The following is a 20,712-nucleotide window of genomic DNA, read 5'->3' as shown; positions in this document are numbered from 1 at the left end:
TATTAAGTTGGTATCTCAAGCAATAACAAAGATGGCATTTTAAAATGATAACCGTTTGATATGCATGATTCTTTGGAACTATATTATCGCATTATCAGGATTTTATTTAGAGATTGTGCATTTATACCATTTCTACAAAAGAAAGTGAATGAACAATGGAATATTCAATACATTTGATTGGAACAATGTGAAGCATCCAATTTATTTATGACGATCATATTTTGTAGAGATAGGTGTATATTTATAAAATACTAGAATGATTTTAAAAGAAAATTAAAATTATAAATGTAAATTGTAAATGTTTTTATTATTTTAGGTTAAGACGCATTGGATTTTTATCTGCAATTTAAATGCATTTTATTTTATATAACTTTTAAAACATTTAAACATACAGAGTTACGTGTCAACATTGGTACTGCATTGCTCAATGCCTGCAAAAGAGCATTGGATGTTTCCTTTAAGTAAGTTATTCTTGCTTTTCTTATGAAAAATTATTGTTTTTGTAAAAAGTTAATTTTTTGTTTAAATTTTATTTATTATATTTGACACTCATTTTTTTTTGCAGATGATTCTTATATGTAGATTTTATATATATTTAACTAATATAGACAGGAATGCAATTACTTGCAGATATTTTTTAAAGCAAAACTGATTTAAAATTAATTTAAATTGATAATTTTAATTATTTCAGCTATTGTAAACCATGGATATAGAAGCTTCTTTAGAACGATTACAAAAGCTAAGGGAATGGCAAATAGAACAACATGAAAAACTATTGAAACAGCAGCAGATGCAAATAGAGGTTTTAAGTCACGAGCATGAGGATCGTATTTCCAAAGCACTTAGTTTAACTATATGTGATCTTAATGACATTAATGAAAATACAGAGAATGTGCATGCTATGCATGAGATAGAGATAAATACAGAACCACTATTTGACAAAGCTTCGGTTTTCCAAAGCAGTATGAACAATTCGGATAACGTGTTTGATATGATGGACGAAGAAGTATTAACAGATGCTAATGCATTGTACGAAACTTATAAAGATAAAGAAATTAAAGATTCGAATCATATTTCGGCTACCGCCGATGCAAATAGAAATTCTGTAAAGCGTTATAATTCTGGTATACTGTCACAAGAAAAAGAGTTAAGTAACGATTTATTAATAGAAGGAATAAAACCGCTATCGTTGGATAATGTAGTTTCGAATAGATGTATCTCAATTGACGATATTCCTCTTCCTTCACCTAAAAAAGATTTTCAAACACTACTGGAAGAGAAATTGAAAAAAGAGTCAGAAGCTATGTCAAATGAGCGCATTGATGTAAAGACTAAATCAAAGAAACCATTTCTTAAGAAAGGGGAAGGACTTTCAAGATTCAAGATCACTAAAAATTCAAAACAGCCAACAACTATGAGAAAGCATAGCACATCATTATCTTCTAAACAATGTGTCGATAAAAGTGATAAAAGCAGAAAATCTACTATACATAAAGATGTAGCCTCGAAATCTTCGAATAATTTCGTTATAAGTGAAAAGCGACAATTAAACTTAAAAACTGTACCATTACCAAGAAATAAGATTTTTAATAAATCTGAACATATTACTCCAAATAAAGAAACTGCATATAATGCTGCTTCTAATCGATCAAAATATTTGCAAGAAATGAATATGTCAGATTCTGATTCAAAAACAGAAAGAGAATTAGAAGAGGTAAGGATATTTGAACTTTTGGAAGAAAAAGCTGAAAATTCTAGTTTTTGTTCAACATCGAGCACAGTACTTGCATTTTTGCAGCAGTCTACGCCATTTAAAATAAAGAAGAGATTAAATTGTGCAGGCAGTGAAGGTGGTGTTGTGGCGAGTACGAAACAGCAAAATGATGAACGAACCGACGATACAATCGAGCGGGAATCTCAACGATCTGCTGACAAACAAGTAGCAAATTTAAAACCTAGAATACAACACCAGTTTGAACACTTTGATATTCATAAACGATCTCATATTAGTACCGCTACCATCGATTCTTACTCAGATACTGTAACTGTAAATGATATGCAAGAAGAGATACAGAAACATTCAACAATTGCCAATCAAGTATCACAGAATAATAAAGTACATATTGATTATTTGAAAAATCGTGATGTAGCTATTATTGCAACATTATCAGATAGTGATGAAGAAGGAGATATTTCCGAGGAAAATAATGTAGCGCGTAATAGTGAAACGGATGCGAATCATCGCGTTAGATTCTCGGAATATAATGAATATAGAACTATAGATTTAAGTGACACGGCAGACAAATCTCCCTTGAGAGAACATCTCGAGCAACAGGATTGGAACGATCATTCCATTGATTCGTCGGAATTATCTGACGTTGGAGAAGAGAATTTACCATTAAATGATGAAAAACAAATGTCTTCCCTGAAAAATATGAGCAATGAAAAATTGATTCTTTCGAGACGATCGTTTTTGCAAGAGAATATAAACATTCCCGAAGAAGAAAATGCTCTAAATTGTGAAAACGAATCGCCGGGCGAAGATATATATGATGATAACGAATGTACGATAATGGAAGAAACTCGAACATCTGACGAAGAAGGAGAGCAATCCGTTTTGTCATCATTGTCATCATCATCCTCACTGACAGATACTCATCGAGATCTGAATGCACACAAAAGGAAAGAATATATTTTAAGAAGTGAGCCAGAAAAAATAACAGTGGAGAAGATAGCAAAAATACGTTCGAATTCGAAGGAGATCGATCTTTATCATCAGCCCGAAGATCGGACAAATCGAAATAATGGTTTTGAATCAGAACTATTGAAAAGCCGTTTATTAGAACTCCAAAAAGAAATTGATATATTTCGAAAAGAAAGTGCAGCTCTATTGCTCCAGCGTCGAAATCTACAAGAAGATCAGATGATACTGCATAAAGAATATGCGGAGAAGGAAAGAAATTTCGAAGAGAACAGAAGAAGAGTAGAAAACCGATTAGAGGAAGAGAAAAAGAAACTGTCGCGTGAGAGGATAGCAATGGAGAATAGAATTCGCGATGCTCAAGAAAAGGCGAAACAAAATAAAATGGAAAGACATAAAGCGCAAACCTTGCAAGAGCAATTGGAAAAATTAAGGGACGAACTGAATATCAAGGAAAGTAGGTGGCATGCCGCAGAATCGAGATATAAAAGTGAGCTTCGCGTACTACGAGTAGAAATTTCAAAATTGAAAGAAGAGATCGCGACTCTAGAGAACATTAAAAGAACAAATATCAGAAATATCAGGAAGAGCACAAATGGACAAATGATTACAAAAGCTATCAATCAAATTAATAAACGTGTCAAGGTTCCGTCCAAAGAGCTTCCAGCGAAGATAACTCAAGTCTTGTCCGATACTTCATCGGATGCTTCTGTTCACGATGATAACGATGAAGATAAAGACAGAAGCAAATCAATGGAATCGATTGTAAAAACAATTAATGTAAATGATGATTTTGAACAAATAGAGGATATATCTGTAAATAATAATAAAGTAGAATCTAAAGCCGGGATTGATTTACAGCCAAAATGCAATAAAACATTCGCAAACGGAAACATCGCGAAGAAAAAGCAGTATTTATACGAAAATTTATTGAAAGAGGCAACATCGGATTTCCTGGAGGATCAAAATCCGATTCACATTAAGCAAAATATGAATGAATCAACAGATACACAATTACGGAATGCAAAGAACGATGGAACATCGGGGAAAACCAACGATAAATCCCACAATAAGTCCCATCATAAGTCCACAAATGAGGATCTCGAATGTACAACGGCTTGCGCTATGAGTAACGCAGACATATCGTTTTACAGATCACGTGAAGTGAATCAGAATTCATCAGATAAAGACGATATGAGGATGCAGAATCGGATGTTGTTGCCTGAAAAAAGTTTAAGCTCTACATTATGTCCCTCCTCTCTTTGTCATCGGGCTAGCGGAACGAATACTAAGGATATCGGAAAACAGATTCAATATTCGGATGGACATGCAGAGTACTGGTATCTAAATGGTAATGTCAAGAAAGTCTTTCCCGATCGAGGAATAACGAAAATGATTTATTATAACGGAGACGTTCGCGAGACCGACAAGGATGGAAAAGTAAAATATTTCTACGCTACGACTCGAACATGGCATACGACAACTCCCGACGGTTTGGAGATTTTAGAATTTCCAGAGTACGTTTTCATCCTTATATATATATATATATATATATATATATATATATATATATATATATATATAATCTTTTTATTATTACATTTATTTGCTTAGATCACGCTTGATTTTTATTTATATTTAAATAATCAATATGTATAATGAATAAAAAAATATAGCGGTCAAGTGGAGAAGCGTGCATCCGATGGTACCGTCGAAATATCATTTCCGGACGGCGCTATACGAATAGTACAAGCAGATGGTACGGAGAAGTGGTCTTTGCCAGATGGGACAGTAGCGCAAACCTTTATTAATGGCGATAAAATTCTGACTTTACCGAATGGCCAAAGGGAAATTCATACGAAAGAGCATAAAGTAAGAACGAATTTAATTTAACTTTACTATTTTTAATGTTTTCATTAATTCATTTAAATCATACATCTCGGCTTTTTATCGAAGCATATAAATACGTTTCAACTAATATCGCATAACATTAAAATGTTTCAGAGACGAGAGTATCCCGATGGTACTGTGAAGCTAGTATACGCGGATGGTACTCAAGAAACACGATATTCCAGTGGAAGAAAACGGTTAAAAGACAAAGATGGTAATCTTTTGATGGATTCATACGATAGTTAAGTTTTCACAAAGAATATTTTTTAATGGATTTTAGCATGGAATTGTATAGCCTATATAAAATCCCTGTATATTTTTAAATTGTCGCGAAATTTACTATTCTGCAATTTCTCTCAATTGATTACTTATATGTAATATTGTGAAGTCAGAATATTGTTTTTATTATGAAGATTCCTTCTTTTAGTTCTTACTATTATTTCTAATGATATATATGCACATGCTAAATGAAAATGTTGCTCTCTACTGATTAGGTATTAAAAAAAAATTTTTTAATTTTAAATGCAAGAAATTTGATATCTGATATTCCAACAAATAATAATAAAATATCAGAATCATGATAGAAAAATAGGAATAGAAGAAGGAATTTTCAATTTACAAAGACAGAGAAAAGGAGAGAGAAACAGCTGATTTGTAAATAGCAAGAGTCTGTAGATGAATCAGAAAGATCTACATCAAGCGTTTGTTAATATATAATTCCAATTAATCTATAATAGTATAAACGAGACGATTTATAATGCGTATAAAATAACTATTTTTATAGAAATTTAAAACTTAATATTGATTTTATTATAAAAAAGCGAATAAAGAGTAATAAAGAAAAATATATTTTTCTAATTTACAAACAATTACTGAAGATACTTGATAGTGCCACCATAAATATTTATATTCTAGTTTTAGCAATGTCGTTAATACGCGATTGTTTTATCAAAGATAATTAATATGAATAAGTTTATATTACTAATCATAAAGTTTAAATATACAGATAAATTTATTTATTATTATAAAATGTAACGAAATCAAGTAAGAAGAAATTATTCGAATTTGAAATTACGTTATATGCAAAAGAATAATCGATAAAAGAGAAATCGATTAATCTCGATTAAACATTGCCCTTCTCTAGACATATACCACATACCGTACATACATTCTATATAATATATTCTATATATGCATTACAAGTGTAAATTTTGAACTGTAATCGATAAAATATTATTTTAAATAGCATGCAGGCACACAGTAATATGGAGTGAGGAACGTTGAAATTTATGCGCGACGCATAAATAACACGAGCAAGAAGAGAGAAGAAGGGAGAAAACAATATAGAGAAGTTATTAATGACAACCGTAAAGGCGATATTGGTTGTAACAGTGACGTTGGTGGCGACAGTACGGTGGTAACAGCTATAGCTAAAGCTTTCCGGACGATTCTAGAGCGAGGAAAATCGTGTCACGTTATTTCTCGATGCGCAACTTGAACCGCATCGGGATCGAGCCGCGTCATTTCTATCACACGAGTCTGCGAATTGTGTTTTTTTTACACGATATGCGTGGCGATTACGCGTTACATTGAGTGAGACACAACACTGGGATGAAATAAGCTAAATGCGGTCAGCGGATAGTTCATATACAACAACATTTCTGACATACGCCATGTCGCGCGTTTCCAGCTGATGTCCGTCCCTCGTTTGACGTTTATCGGACGTTTGTTATTTCTCTAGGTGCATATTCCCGTTAATCGAAATTGCGCAATCACATAGAGAAAGAGTGTTGTAGCAGGCCTCTTTTCTCATGCGTGATTCGATCGTGATCCAATAAATAATCTACCTCTGTCGAGAGAATGGCCGAGCTAGATGACTTATTTCACACGGATCAATATATAGGCCCGGAACGTCTCACCGATTTGTGCTTCAAGCTGATCTGCGAGAATCTCGATATTATTTCGACAAAGGGAAGACGCGGTCATCGGATATTACGGAAGGGAATAACCTTTCCTAGCGAGATATGCGACAAGATTATCGAATATGCGCAGCACAGCGAGGCGACCGAGGACGACGATTGTTTCTTCTCGATTTTCAAAAATTTAACAGCCACTCGACTGAAACACGTAAAAATCTCCAATTGCAGCTTGACCGATGTCTCGGTTAACACGCTCGTCAGTCACAAACTCTACGACTTAGAACTAACTGATTGTAGTAATTTAACGGAACATTGTATCGAGTATATTAATGACCATTCGGAAAATCTACATAATTTAGCATTTCATGGAACTTCAATGGTTGTACCATCGAGTTTGAATGCAGGTAAGATCGCTGAACTATTTTATTTTGCAGTGTGTTATAACAATATCAATTGAATTGTTGATTAAACTATTTGTAATATTTTTTTGTAGCTGATTCATCCATCAATTATTATGAACGAGGATACGTTTTTAAAACGCCAAATTTAAGACGCTTGGCATTAGGATATGTAGGAATACCTGCGTCAGAATATTCCTTGCTTTTAAAAGGATTAACCCATCTGACGCATTTGGACCTATCTAATAGTTTTGACATTGATACTTTTGATTTTTATTACCGGGTACCAAATTTAGTGTCTTTAACTTTATACAATGTCAAAGTTAATACCGATCCAAAGTCTTTTGTTAAAAACATTTGTCAATTGAAGAATTTAAGGTATATCTCATTTGTAATCATAATATTATAAGTGTAAAACACTTTGTTGTAAAATTTGGACAATGCAACTTAACAGAATATTTTTATAGGCATTTGGATATTTCGCAATCAAATTACAAGCATGGACAGTTTGATAATCCCAATAAGATTTTAAGTGATTTAGTGAATGGTTTACCCCAGTTGGTATCCTTAGATATCGGCGGCACAAATCTTGCGGGTAGAGGTGTAGCCGAACGTCCCGTTGATACAAAAATTGAGGATTCTAACTTTGGTCAGCTTTCCGACATACCAGGTCTTGCGTCCAGAATAAATAAGCCGTTACAATTTTTAGGACTTTATGGTACTGCTCATGGTGCTTGTAGGAGGCATGACATACCAGCAAAAGTAGTAAGTTGTAATTATAGTATATTTAAAATATATGTAAAAGTATTAATCTTTTCTTCATTTAGTCATTTTCATATGGCTCAATTTTCAGGTGGCTGGTGATGCAAACGAAGATCAAATATTGATTGCAGCTCATGTTTGTATGGACAATAAGCAGGAATTATTACAAAAAGTACTGAGTGATTTGTATCATGTATTTAGATATGAAAATTGTCATAGAATGGATCAAGCATTATGTACTGTCTTGGAAGCTATGGAGAAGCATCCAGCTCAAAAGCATATACAGATATCAGGAAGGTATAAACAATATACTTGTATACTATATTATTTAAAAATTTTTCACTCCCAGGGAAAAAATAATTGTGAGACTTAAGAAAGCATTATTAATATTGCGTCGATATAACTCTAATATCATCGATATATGTGTTGCAGCGCTACATTATTTTATATAGTGAAAATGAAGGAAAAGGGTGAATTAGTAGCGCGAATGAAGAGGAGGATTATTAGTACCTTACTTGCCGGTATGAGCGCGCACAGAGACGAGGAAACTATGATGAGGAACGGTTGTTTGGCATTATGTCAATTTCGCATACCTCAAGATGTGGTTCGTGTTATTTTCAATCTTTTAAGTTTTAAATATCATGGTTATATAACTATTGCAATATTTTCATCATCATCATTTCCACTTTTGTAGATGTCGAATTACGAAGCGCTCGTGAAGGTGCTTCTACATTCAGCTAAACATTCGGAACCAGAGAGTTTTGTCCAAAGAATCGGCATATATCTATTAAACTCTCTGGCTTGTCAAGTGGAGGGTAAAGAAAAGAGACTACTCGGCAAACTAGGTTGTGTTAAAACTATGTTAGAATTGGTCGAATACAGGGTGGAATCTAATATATTTGACGATGTATTAGAAGTCGCATGGTCAACCATGTGGAACATGACGGATGAAACATCCGTAAATTGTCAACGATTTTTAGATGAGAAAGGCATGGCGCTTTTTCTTTTATGCGTGAAGGTATCGTTTCATTATACATATTCTATTACGATAATGTTACATTGTGTTTAATTTGTTATACGCATTTTCATTCATATTTGCAATAACATTTTTTTGTGTAGCAATATCCACGCAAGGAAGAATTACTGAGAAATATGATGGGATTACTCGGCAATGTAGCGGAAGTTGAATATCTTCGAATCCATCTCATGCAAGAACGATATGTAACTGTTTTTGCCAGTTTGTTACGCTCCAATAGCGACGGAATTGAGGTTTCGTATTTCTTTTTTTCCTTTCTTTTAATTATTTGTTAACTGTTCATTTCAGTTTTATTTGAACATTTTTTACTATGTAAAATAGCAACAGGTATATTTTTTTATTTGTACAGGTTCCATATAACGCCGCTGGTATATTGGCACACATGGCATCCGATGGCCTTGAAGCTTGGACGATAGAAAAGCCGACTCGCAACGAGGTCCTTAAATACATGGTACAGGCGATCGAAAGTTGGGATTTAAATGCAGAACGTAATATCAATTATCGTTCGTTCGGACCACTATTGCGTCTATTAGATGTATATCATACTTCTCCGTGTCAACATTGGGCTGCTTGGGCTCTTGCCAATCTTACCAAAGTATATCGTACGTATACGATATTATTACTCATATTTATATCGCGAGAATATATATGCATATTAGCATATTCACGTCTGTGGCTATTTTATAATATAATCCGATCTGTTTTAGCATTCAAATATTGCGCATTGGTAGTAAAAGAAGGAGGAATGGAGAAACTACACACAGTGATAGCGGATCCTAGGCCGTACGAACGTATAAAAGAACTTGCGAGTTTAGTGATTGAAAATTGCTATCAATATGAGACCCATTCCGATGATGTAAACGTTTCTCATTCGGCCTTAGACCCGGAATATAGTCTCGATGGTTAAGAAAGATCGTTAGTAACATCATCGTTACGTATGTTGCATAACTTATGTTGTCTCTTTAGACAAAACAAATTATAATTAGTACCATTAACAGACGAACAATAGCAGAGGAATTTAAGTACATACATAGAAAAGCCAGATTAAAAAAAGTGTTGAATCAACTCTATAAGACACAATTTCTTCGACGAAAAACAATGAAAACGAACGGATGCTCAATATTATAATTACAAAGGTTGTGTATGCAAGCGAGTATACGTGCGTGTATGATGTGTGAATGTATGCGTGCGTTTTAAACATGTATAAACGCAGAATATTTTGAAATGACTATTCAATTACCGGCAAATATTCATACCGTATAAACTATTGCTGATAATTAATAGTCGATTTTGAATCGAAAATACTTTGTTCGATCGGTGTACATAGTCCGCTTATATCATACAGTCGAGCCTTCATATTCTGAACACCCTTATTCTTAATGAACTAAACTTCCATAAGCTGAGCTTTTCTCGCGTTGTTCTTTCACTACTTCACATTCGCCACTTTTTCATGTATAGAATGAAAATTGCTAATGAAATTATGGATATGTAATTGTCAACGAAATTTTTATTTTGCGGCATTGGAATAAGAGTCGAGGAAAATTGGGAGAATAATTCAAAATAAGAAAGATTTAAGGGAGCATATCCATTTAAACTCTCGAAAAATAAGTACAATTTCTAGATTTTTTTACAGTTATTTTACAGCAAATTTATATTTACATGCACAGTGTGCATGAAAATTCGGGCTACATTCTGATTGACTTCAAATTTTTCATACGAGTTTTTAATAAAATTCTGCTAACAAAGCTTGCTTTTTTAAATCAAGATTTTCCATTTTTTTATTATAAAAAAAAGATGGATTATTTTTAACGAAACTTTTTTTAACGTGCTACCATTTTCTTATTTTTTTAAATTTTGAAGAAACGCTCAGATAGCAGATAGCTATTAATAAAAAAAAACTGGTATTTTTTATTTCAGATATGATAAATGAACGTTTTTATGCACATGCATGAAAATATAAATCTGCAAATGTTTATATAATATAACATAACACCTAAAAAAAAAAAATTTTTTTAAGCTGAAAATTCTTACTTAAATACTTAATAATATTATATTATATAATATTGCAAAAAAAAAAATGCGCTGCAAAAAAATCTAAGAAATGTTATTTTTCAAAGATTTAAATGGGTATGCCCCCTTAAAAGAGATATGTTGGTTCACAAAAATTTCGATGGGCTTAAAATATAAAAGTCTGATTGTGAGAAGAGAAAATGGATAATTGCAGCTAATTATGCACATTTATTACTTGTCTTTAACTTATTACTAAGCATATTAACTTTCATGCAATATGTGGATGTATATTTTGATCTTTTTCTCCCTCTCTCCCCCTTTTTCTCTCTTGTGTGTGTGTATGTGTATATATATACATATATATATATGTATATACATATATATATATATACACACACATATATATATATACATATACACACACACACATATATATATATATATATATATATATATATATATGAATATAGATACATATATACATATATATATATACATATAGAGATATATATGTATATATATATATATATAATATATATATATATATATATAGAATATATAATATATATATATAGAATAATATATGCATATATGTATACATATATATATACATATATATATATATATATATATATATATATATATATATATCGATATGAATATAGATACATATATATATATATATATATATATATATAGAATATATATATATATATATATAGAATATATAATATATATATATAGAATAATGTATATATATATATACATATATACATACATATATATATATATATATATACATATATATATGTGTGTGTATATATATATATGTATATATATACATATACATATATATACATATATATATAAGGATTTTTTCAATACAAGCATGACAAGATAAACTTGGAAGAATCTCTTACATGTAAATAGAATTACGGAAAAGCAGTATATTAAATTTAAATGTTTTGTATGTTATCGTTATTACAATATTAAAAAATTTTTTGAAAAAATTAACTTCATCAATTTATACCAATTATGCAATTGAACGTATTATTTTTAATAAATTTCCAGCTTTATCTTTTATGTAGGCTGGGCGACAGAAAATGTGCAAAGGAATAATTACAGCAAATAATAATGTCAACATGACGTATACGTATGTGATGATGTAAACAGATAATGCATCAATACATACACGGTTTGTTCGATGTATAAAATAGTATGATCTATAAGATTAATGCAAATACGTATAAATATGCATTTTATTTTCCCTCTTACTTTATCTTTACAAAAAATAATAATTGTGTTATTGATGATTGTAAATATATTAATATATAAAGATTTGTTTTCCCTTTTATTCATGATAATGATATTTCGATGTGATAATAAAGTACAATAAAAACAATAATATAATTAAAAATAACATCATATATTACTAATATGATAATAATAAATAATGTCTCGTTTTTAAATCGTACATCTTGTATAAAATTGATATATGAACTAAAGCATAAATTATTTAAATTTTAGTTAATTAAATTTTATTAATTAATTTTAATTTTAATTTATTTGAAAATATATTTAAAGAAAATAGTATTAGATGAGCAAAAAATTATATATTATATCTTTCATATAAAAAGCGAATTCTCATATTCAAAACGTTTCCATTCTTTCTAATAAGAATGATAAATGTGCTCTTTATTTTAACGCTGCGAGAATTTTAAATCCTTTGATTGATCAATCAGAGTGAAAGAGACATAGATTTCTTTGCTCTGATTAGTCGAGTCAAACGTTTCGAAATATTCGTTACATCGAATAGAGCGCACTCTATATTTGTTATACGATTAATTTGTCCTGCTTACCGATTGGTTATCGAATAGAACATTTCTAGGGTTCTTTGCGTAGCGACCAATCAGTGCAAAGCTTGTCGTACGACAAATGAAATGTCATCCATCTAATGTCTCGTTGTTACTGTGGGACGCTACTTCGCTACTCCGAAAATTCATGTGCCGACATTTTATCTGTTCCAATGGGTCAATGTCGTGATGCAACTTGGCGTAGACTTTTCCCGAGAAAACTTGTGAATCTATAAAGACGAAGGCAACAGCTTGCAACCAAGCCACTCAAGATTGCACGTTTATCAAGGGGCCGATTAAGTCGAATAAACCGCATGTGTTGAACGGTTTGAAGAATCGATTATAATCGTGCTTTTCGTCGTAATAAGGAAACAAAGGCTGCACCTCTTCTAGCACTTCAGCAAGGTAAACTTTTCACTCAAGTTGTGCACGTTATGTGCAAGAAATCAAAATATATCAGGATTGCAGCTATTATTTTTAATGTTGCACGAATATATTATCGATTTTGTCGTCGACTCATTTTTTATTTCATGACAAATTTGTGTCTCGGAAGAATTTCACATAAACGGAATTAGTATTCTCTTTCGTCATCGTCATATTATTTATAATTTTCTCCAAAGCAATCAATGAAATGGTTTCATAATAATATTCTTTGCTATTTCTTATTGCTTTTCATAAAAAAAATTATCTCAGTTGCAGGTATAGTTGAGACTCGTTTTTATATCACTTTCAATTATTACATTACAATCAATTATTATATTACAATCATGATTAATCTGAATACCAATTTATAGCGGTGAAGAGACTTCAATGTATATTTTTTGGAACGAACTTTCCATTCAAATCAATATATAATCTGTATCAAACATTGATACAGGTATATATATAAAAATATTTGTTTTGTCCATAGACGCTGCATCTACTACAGTCTTCTTTCTCTTTCTCTCTCTAGCTCATTCATCAAAAATATTGCAACCATGAGCTATGGTTATAATAAATACAGGTTGGTAAAGTATGTTCATAATGTTGTAAGGATTGCGTTTGATCTGCAAACTCAATATAAAATGACTGATTTACTTTAGACATCTTAATAAAGAAATCGTCTGTATTCCAAACAACTTTTATATGTAATATGTATTATTATATTTTTATATAAAATGTTATATTTGTATATTAATAATCAATTTCTTCAATTGGTCATAAAATAATCATAAATAAACTTTTTAAATAAAGATGTTGAAATATATCAAGATATCAAATATGAAAAAAAAATAATTATGTGACCATACTGACAGATTTCCTTGAATTTCTTTTATAGTTCCACTATGAGTTCTCGTGGTCGAGGATTTATTCCTCGTGGGGGTGGTTCTTATAGAGGAAGAGGTGGTGGTGGAGGAAATGATTGGAGCGGCTCAACGAGTGGAAATATGTCTGGCAGAGGAGGTTATTCGTCATCTAGAGGCGGTAGATTTAAATATTCTACGACAAGCTACGATTCTCGATCCAAATATAATTCAGGTAATGTTTAAATATTGGGCGTTTATGAAATATATGTAATCAGTATACTTGCAAACATGTATAATTAGCGATTACTGTTTAAAATCATAAACTTATGATGTACAAAATAAAAGTAGAATAAATAAACAGTGCCGTTAATGTTAATGATTTCTTGTAGGAGGATCGGAGAGATATTCGAGCAGAGGCGGTCGTGGTGAACATTCGAATAGTTATAAGAGACCACGCGTAAGTATATAATGCGTAGAAAATCGCAAATATCTTTTTATATAGATATTCAAAATAAAATATCTTTTATAGGATTCCTACTCTGGAAGGGACGATCATCGATCATCTAGCGACTCTGCGCGTAAAAGGATAAGAAGTGACTCTTACCAGGTATGTGTTCTTCTCCTTTCACTGATCTGCTCCGTTTATTTCTCTACGTCACATAAGATAATTACTAATCTAAATATAAAAAATATAGAAATAATACGGTATTGATTTGCAACTAACTGGTAAACTGGTAGCCAATGACATTTCTAGAATCAAGAAATCATTTTTAATTGGGAGATTAAATATCTTTTTTCTCTATCTTATATAATTGAGAACGATGGTCCTGAAAGCTTGTCACTTGTCGATTAAACTACACTATATCAAAGAAAAAAAGTTACACAAAGGAATAGTAAATAATTTCAGGACACTCGTATGTAAGAAAGATTGGCTTTGCTTTAAGCGAAGCATTCATAAGTTGTCACTTTCCTTTCAAGCGACGCGTGCCAACGGCTTCTCGAACACTCGTTCTTTTTGCGTTGGGGCACTACTGCGGTGGAACGCTACGAAAACGTCAAATTATTAAAAGATAAATTCAAAGACAAAACATACCTAGATGGTATTTATAATATCTACTCGCACATATGGGTCGTATTAACGTTTGAGAGCTGTTTGAGAGCTTCTTTGACATTGCCTTCTGAAATGGAATTTTCAAAATGGTGCAAGGTACCATCTATAAGCAACCAGAGTTATCTAAATTATATTAAAAGCTATAAATTATGCGAGAGCGCAAATTTTGAGTAATAATATATCTAGACATTCGTAGACCTTTCCAATTAGGATGGACGTATGTTCCCGCATCGACTTTGCGTTAATGAGAAGGAGACTTAAAAAGAGAATTAATGGTTCAAATATTCCTACGCAATGATGGAAAATACTTGAAAAGCACATGTGGGGACAATGTGAACGAGAATATAAAAATGGATATACATATACGTATATAGACATACGTAATATATATCGTCCGAAATATATATCTTATTATTCCCAGATGCAATTAAGCACGATTATATTTAGAAATGCATTACATATATAGCGACAGCTTTGTTACTTTCGTATTCGATTATCATCTTCGTATATACGAGAGATTTGATGCGGCACGGAAGCATTTTTTATACGTATAAAAATACGATTATTTGAAATGTAATAAGAAATATAATTCGATTAAGTTGGAAAGGTCTATCGAGAACGTTATTATTACATACTATTATCGTATGCATCGTTGAGTGGCGAAATAAAATTTGTTAGCTCGAGGGAAATGAGTGTTGCTGACCCACTATTTCCAAGAGATCGCAAACATTATGTGAGCGAGATTATATTTTTACAGATTGAACGGTTACGCGAAGTAAAATATAATAAGGCATAATGAAAATTTAGGGATTCTTGATATTTAGGGATGTCAGTCAAAGTAGTCGATTAGCCCAATTGAACACAGGGTAGCACAGTTAAGAGTTAAATAGATATATAAAAATAAATATACATAGAAAAATCTACGAAAGATAAATGGTAGGAAAGGGAACAATAAAAAGAGGGGAAATGAATATACATAAGCATACATACGTGTATACTTATATATGATATACATATGTGCGTAGAATAAAATGTAAGAGAAAAAGGGCAGGAAATGAAAAAAAAAAGAGAGAAATACATGGAAGGAGCACAATTGAATTTGATTTGGCAGGGTGGAGGTAGCGGTAGCGGCTCTCAGAGGTATTCGTCTTACGGTGGCTCATCTGCATCGGCGCCCTATGACGATAATAAGGGATCATCATCGTCTGCTGTTTACGAGGACAAGAGACAGAGCGAGCGCGCGTCATCGTACCACCGTTCCGAGGATCGTCATTCCGCATCGCGGAGCTACGCGCCACCGCCACCCCCTCGGATTAGCGAAATGGCGCCGCCCCCGACTCAGAGATACATCTCTAGTCGTGGAAGAATATCGCATCAGAGTTCGAATTACCGGGGTCGCATCTCGACCCGCGGCACCAGCGGCAGAGGGGGTGCGTTTCATCGCGTGAGCTCACGCACGGACATCATGGCTCGCAAGCGTACTCTGCACTCGCTCGACTATCGTCGAAAGATGCTAGGCTCACGCTCGCGCGACTACATCCAGCGTATGCGCATGACCACTACCAAATTGCGCAGGAGGTAAATTTATTAATACAGTCACACTTACCGCAAAATACCGTACGCAAAATACTATCCTCGTATAGCCATATCCGTCCTTTGATCAGCCGATTCAAAACGTAAACCGGCTCTCGGTCGATGACCCGAGTATATTGCAAGACGATGATTAGAAAAAATATATATATATATAAACGAAAGCAATAGAAACAAAATACCTGTGTGAATAAATGCATAAGTAAATCAAATCGATATATTCAAGATACAAACAATTCGCACGAAACATATATAAATCCGCTGCCGAGAGAGAGCTTTTTGCAGGGTTCTATAATAAAGAAGGAATCAGAATGATGATACGTATAAACGCAATATCTATGTGTGTATGTGTGTATCATCAGAACGCAATGTATAATCGCTTTTGATACGAGAATTAAAATAATTGTACTTTATTCATCATGAGAAGTATATTCTCTTTAAAGTTTGGTACACATAGCGACACGACTATACTGTATTCATATAATAAATTTTTGGCACGGCCGAATGTGTGTGTGAAGAAATCAGAACGCGATGCAAAAAAAAAGACGAATAGTAGATACTTTTAGCGTACGCTACGAAACGCATTTCATATTTTGGGACATAAGACCGATACTAAATCGATACTATCGCGATATTTGCTCTGCGTATCATCTATCAGCTCAAGTTTTGCTCGATGATACTACACGAAAGATGAAGGAGCACGAGAAAAAAAAAAGAAAAATAACGAAGAAAAATAATATAAGTCAAAACAAAATTGCTGTGTCATTAGTAGCGGTACTACTAGGCTACCTGGAAGTAAAAAGGACTCGGGATCAGGAACCAGCGTGAAGGACAAGGATAGAGAGATGGCCAAAGCCATAAATGCCGAGTTTTCCGATGACGATGATGAAGAGGATGATAATAAGAGTAATTGGGACGATGAAGAGAAGGTAATTCAACATTATTTTGAGATAGACAAGTCTATCGTTCGAGCGTAACATTTATAGATTTAACTAATGGCGTTTTCAAATGTAGCAGGTTTAATCGCTCTGAGAGCGATTAATGACGTCATTGTATTATCTCTTCCAATAAAAGACTTGAGTTCATAGTAAAATATAGTGATTAATTGATCCGGGATTAACTCGTTCATTCGAAAACGCCATAAATTTGTCTAATTCCATCACATATATTACATATAGAGTAATGTATAAATTGAAATTCAAAAATATACACTTGCGAACGTACATTGTATTAAAACTTAATTAAAAAGATTGTCCTTTAATCATTGAATATCAAACTATAATGTGATATTTATCGTTAGATTCTTGCTAATGATCGACTCGTCTCGAGAATCCTCTCGCCTATGTATTTCATAGCACATTATCACAATATTTTTGATACATATATATACATACATTTAATATTCTTTTATTTGTTCTCTAATCATTTTGTAATATTTGTTCAATCAACGTTATACAGCCGCACGAAGGCGACGAAGAGGAAGAAATCGAACAGGAGGAAGAGAAAAAGAAAAAGGAGGACAAACGCAAGAAGGAAAAACAGGATAGAGAAAGAGAACATACCGAGGACGAAGAAGAAAAGGATGATGATATCAAGGAAGACGATGATGATCAGAAGAGAGAGGTGGGTTATTTTTAATATTGAATAATTAGTGCTGATAATTACTATATTTGTACAACTATTTACTACTATTATTATTATTATTATTATCGTCTTTTTAACTCGTTGGAAATTCGTTTTATTGAATACATAGGTGGACGAAGACGACGACGACGATGGCGATGACGAGGAACGAGGCGAGAACGAGAAAGCGGAACGCGATAGAACTGCAGATTCGGAAGAATTACCGAGTAGACGGGACGGTAGAAAATTCATAAAACTAAAATGTCCACATTGCGCTCATCATAGCGTAACTTTCAAAGAATATTCGCTTCACTTGTTCTCCGGTCGTCATAGCGCGGCGATGAAGCGTATCGCAGCTCGACATAAGGCGACTCTTACGCGTATGAGAGTTGTGCAACGGCAAGAACAAAGACGTATCGAAGCTCGCGATGCAGCTCGTGGCACATTGCCCTCACGTACAATGTTTTGTGCCATTTGCAAGTTAAATTATCGTTCCTTGAAATCCGCCCATCAGTTGTCCGAATCTCATCGTCAAATGAAACGATTTCTCACGCCATTCTGCCGCGTTTGCCGTATCCAATTCCGTTCACCAATGTTTTTCGAAACACATATGTGCTCCTTGGAGCATATCAAGGTAATTCTTACGCTTATAATGGTATCAATACTATTTAGTCTTGCCTTATAACAACATCATTAACATAAGCTATTCCTTTCGCCAGAGAAAGAGTATACTGCGTGAAAGAATGAACGCAAATGGGAGCGGCGAAGCTGAAGCGGACTCAAGTGCACCCGAGGAAGATGATAAGGAAGTTAATCTAGACAACTTTATGACATTGGACTCTGTAGGTGATGTAGACGGTATGTAACAAATAAATATATCAAATATTTCAAATTTACTAAAATGTCTACCGCATATCTTAAAGTTAGCATTATATCGATTTTAACCCATCGCATTTTATATTTATCCCTAAATATTCTTCAACATCATTATTTGCAGAAGACGAAGAATCTAACGATAAAAAGAAAGAAAAAACCGAGGGTGAAAGTTCGAGTGAAGCGGAAAAAAAATCGAAGAGCAAACAAATGATAAAAGTTGGTGCGGAATATATAAAACGTGTCGAGGTGCAATATTGCGAGTTATGCAAGGTATACCTGCCACGCAGCGAAAATACGGAAAGGGCGCTCGCATTACATTGTTCCATGCGCAGCCATCTTAAAAGGTATATCATATATGTTTGTCGATATGTTCAGTAATATAAATAAATCAATATGTAAAAAACAAATTAGTACATTTAGCATCGTATCGTGTTGCAGATATGTGCGAGACAACGACGACAAGGCACTTAGACGTCAAGCAGAAAGGATACATCTGCAATCGTCATCGTCTTCATCGGTTAATCTAAACTCTACTAATTCGACTGCGATCAATACATCAGAGATCTCAAAGACTTCTCCCGCCAATTCGGAGCCACAAGCATCAACAAATACTACGCAAGTAGTAATTACGATCGATAATAATGGCGTTAGTGACGCGGAATACATCAGAATCGAGGAAGAAAAATCAAATAGCATGGAATCCGAGAAAAATGCGAAAGACGGTAAGAATAATCAGGGTGACGAAGATGACGACGATGACTATCGCGCGCACGGTGACGATAAACTGACTTGGGACGACGTTGATAAGGATCTAGGCGATATTTTAAGAGAAAGCGAAGCAGGAGCATCGAAATCAAGTGACGACGAGGATTCGCGTTATGATCGTTTTCGCAATTCGGAAGCTAAGAAGCTACAGTCTGGAAAAGAGAAAGAAAGCGAAAAGAATGAGGTTGAGGATAAGAACGGTAATAACAAGATTAAAGATTTAAAAGTTAAAATTGAAAAAACAGATATATAATTGTGAAATCGTTCTTTCTTGCGCGTCTTTGATTCCACTCATTTTCGATTACTTCCGATTCTTTTTCTCCTAAATTATCTTGGTAGATCGTTTTTAAGAGAATTATACGTATATATATTTACGTATATTTTCTCAAGCCATCTTGTTTAATCAAAACTGTATTCCTTCATCACACACACACACACACATTTATATTTCTTACTTTATATTTCAATTAAGGATATGTGTCAATTACAATGTATCTTGTATATTATAAGTCTTGCAATTTTAATTTCAATTTATGTAATTTCAATGTGTAAGTGCTGCATTATTTGTATGATTAGAGTACAGAGTTGCGGAGAAACTATCAGTAAGAATGTAAACAAATATAACAAATTATATATACACTCAATAGAAATCACATACGAGATATTAAATTAAATATAAAATTTTCAATTTTCAGTTATTTGCGTGGAGAAACATGTGCGCGCCTGATCAATGTGCATCTCTTATGTAGGCACATAATAACACATAGATCATTGACTATATAATAAATTCCTCATTCTCTTTCTCTCTCTCTAGAATCTATCAATGTTTCTTTGCCTGTGTCCCTAAAACAAATTGTAGTCTCGTTATTTCATCGAATAGTTTCATAAATAT

General features: G+C 33.0%; 3 protein-coding genes across 10 annotated transcripts; all 3 read left to right on the top strand.

Moving 5' to 3' along the window:
• The first annotated feature begins 57 nt into the window (after window positions 1–57).
• LOC126854442 (centromere protein J) lies at window positions 58–5,967 on the top strand. 3 transcript variants are annotated; one of them, XM_050601192.1, is made up of 7 exons: window positions 58–233; window positions 317–461; window positions 692–3,481; window positions 3,563–4,218; window positions 4,378–4,573; window positions 4,706–4,805; window positions 5,838–5,967. In XM_050601192.1, exons 3-7 carry the CDS (start codon window positions 704–706, stop codon window positions 5,873–5,875), a joined length of 3,768 nt encoding a protein of 1,255 aa, XP_050457149.1. In that variant the 5' UTR covers window positions 58–233; window positions 317–461; window positions 692–703; the 3' UTR covers window positions 5,876–5,967. The 3 variants fall into 3 exon arrangements, with proteins under 3 accessions (XP_050457149.1, XP_050457147.1, XP_050457148.1); XM_050601190.1 differs by having other exon boundaries at window positions 692–4,218; XM_050601191.1 differs by lacking the exon at window positions 5,838–5,967 and having other exon boundaries at window positions 692–4,218; window positions 4,706–5,425.
• On the top strand, window positions 5,901–10,109 carry LOC126854451 (protein zer-1 homolog). Its single transcript, XM_050601217.1, has 9 exons — window positions 5,901–6,914; window positions 7,004–7,286; window positions 7,376–7,673; window positions 7,762–7,967; window positions 8,103–8,274; window positions 8,365–8,688; window positions 8,790–8,939; window positions 9,056–9,308; window positions 9,414–10,109. The coding sequence occupies exons 1-9, from the start codon at window positions 6,452–6,454 to the stop codon at window positions 9,611–9,613; spliced, it is 2,349 nt and encodes a 782-aa protein (XP_050457174.1). The 5' UTR covers window positions 5,901–6,451; the 3' UTR covers window positions 9,614–10,109.
• A 2,573-nt stretch (window positions 10,110–12,682) lies between these two features.
• Window positions 12,683–20,636, top strand: LOC126854448 (DBIRD complex subunit ZNF326). Of its 6 annotated transcripts, XM_050601215.1 has the most exons (13): window positions 12,684–12,974; window positions 13,480–13,572; window positions 13,888–14,087; window positions 14,245–14,312; window positions 14,385–14,462; window positions 16,078–16,544; window positions 17,326–17,485; window positions 18,015–18,179; window positions 18,310–18,813; window positions 18,899–19,037; window positions 19,177–19,399; window positions 19,476–19,777; window positions 20,516–20,636. In XM_050601215.1, exons 2-13 carry the CDS (start codon window positions 13,547–13,549, stop codon window positions 20,545–20,547), a joined length of 2,364 nt encoding a protein of 787 aa, XP_050457172.1. In that variant the 5' UTR covers window positions 12,684–12,974; window positions 13,480–13,546; the 3' UTR covers window positions 20,548–20,636. The 6 variants fall into 6 exon arrangements, with proteins under 6 accessions (XP_050457169.1, XP_050457170.1, XP_050457168.1 ...); XM_050601212.1 differs by having other exon boundaries at window positions 12,683–12,974; window positions 13,522–13,572; window positions 19,476–20,636; XM_050601213.1 differs by having other exon boundaries at window positions 12,683–12,974; window positions 17,329–17,485; window positions 19,476–20,636.
• The last annotated feature ends 76 nt before the right edge of the window (window positions 20,637–20,712 follow it).

This window comes from Cataglyphis hispanica, chromosome 14 (genome assembly GCF_021464435.1).
Source record: "Cataglyphis hispanica isolate Lineage 1 chromosome 14, ULB_Chis1_1.0, whole genome shotgun sequence".
Classification (NCBI taxonomy): domain Eukaryota; kingdom Metazoa; phylum Arthropoda; class Insecta; order Hymenoptera; family Formicidae; genus Cataglyphis; species Cataglyphis hispanica.
This window is presented reverse-complemented; position numbering and strand designations above follow the sequence as displayed.

Bases quoted from the DNA above. Each gene is read 5' to 3' on its own strand.
- LOC126854442 (XM_050601190.1), top strand. From the start codon at position 704: ATGGATATAGAAGCTTCTTTAGAACGATTACAAAAGCTAAGGGAATGG. The intron at 4,574-4,705 runs GTAAGAACGAAT...AAAATGTTTCAG, and splicing joins TTCATACGAAAGAGCATAAA to AGACGAGAGTATCCCGATGG. The intron at 4,806-5,837 runs GTAATCTTTTGA...TATTTTAAATAG, and splicing joins ACGGTTAAAAGACAAAGATG to CATGCAGGCACACAGTAATA.
- LOC126854451 (XM_050601217.1), top strand. From the start codon at position 6,452: ATGGCCGAGCTAGATGACTTATTTCACACGGATCAATATATAGGCCCG. The intron at 7,674-7,761 runs GTAAGTTGTAAT...CTCAATTTTCAG, and splicing joins ATGACATACCAGCAAAAGTA to GTGGCTGGTGATGCAAACGA. The intron at 8,689-8,789 runs GTATCGTTTCAT...TTTTTTGTGTAG, and splicing joins TTTTTCTTTTATGCGTGAAG to CAATATCCACGCAAGGAAGA.
- LOC126854448 (XM_050601212.1), top strand. From the start codon at position 13,547: ATGAGCTATGGTTATAATAAATACAG. The intron at 18,814-18,898 runs GTAATTCTTACG...TCCTTTCGCCAG, and splicing joins GCTCCTTGGAGCATATCAAG to AGAAAGAGTATACTGCGTGA. The intron at 19,038-19,176 runs GTATGTAACAAA...CATTATTTGCAG, and splicing joins CTCTGTAGGTGATGTAGACG to AAGACGAAGAATCTAACGAT.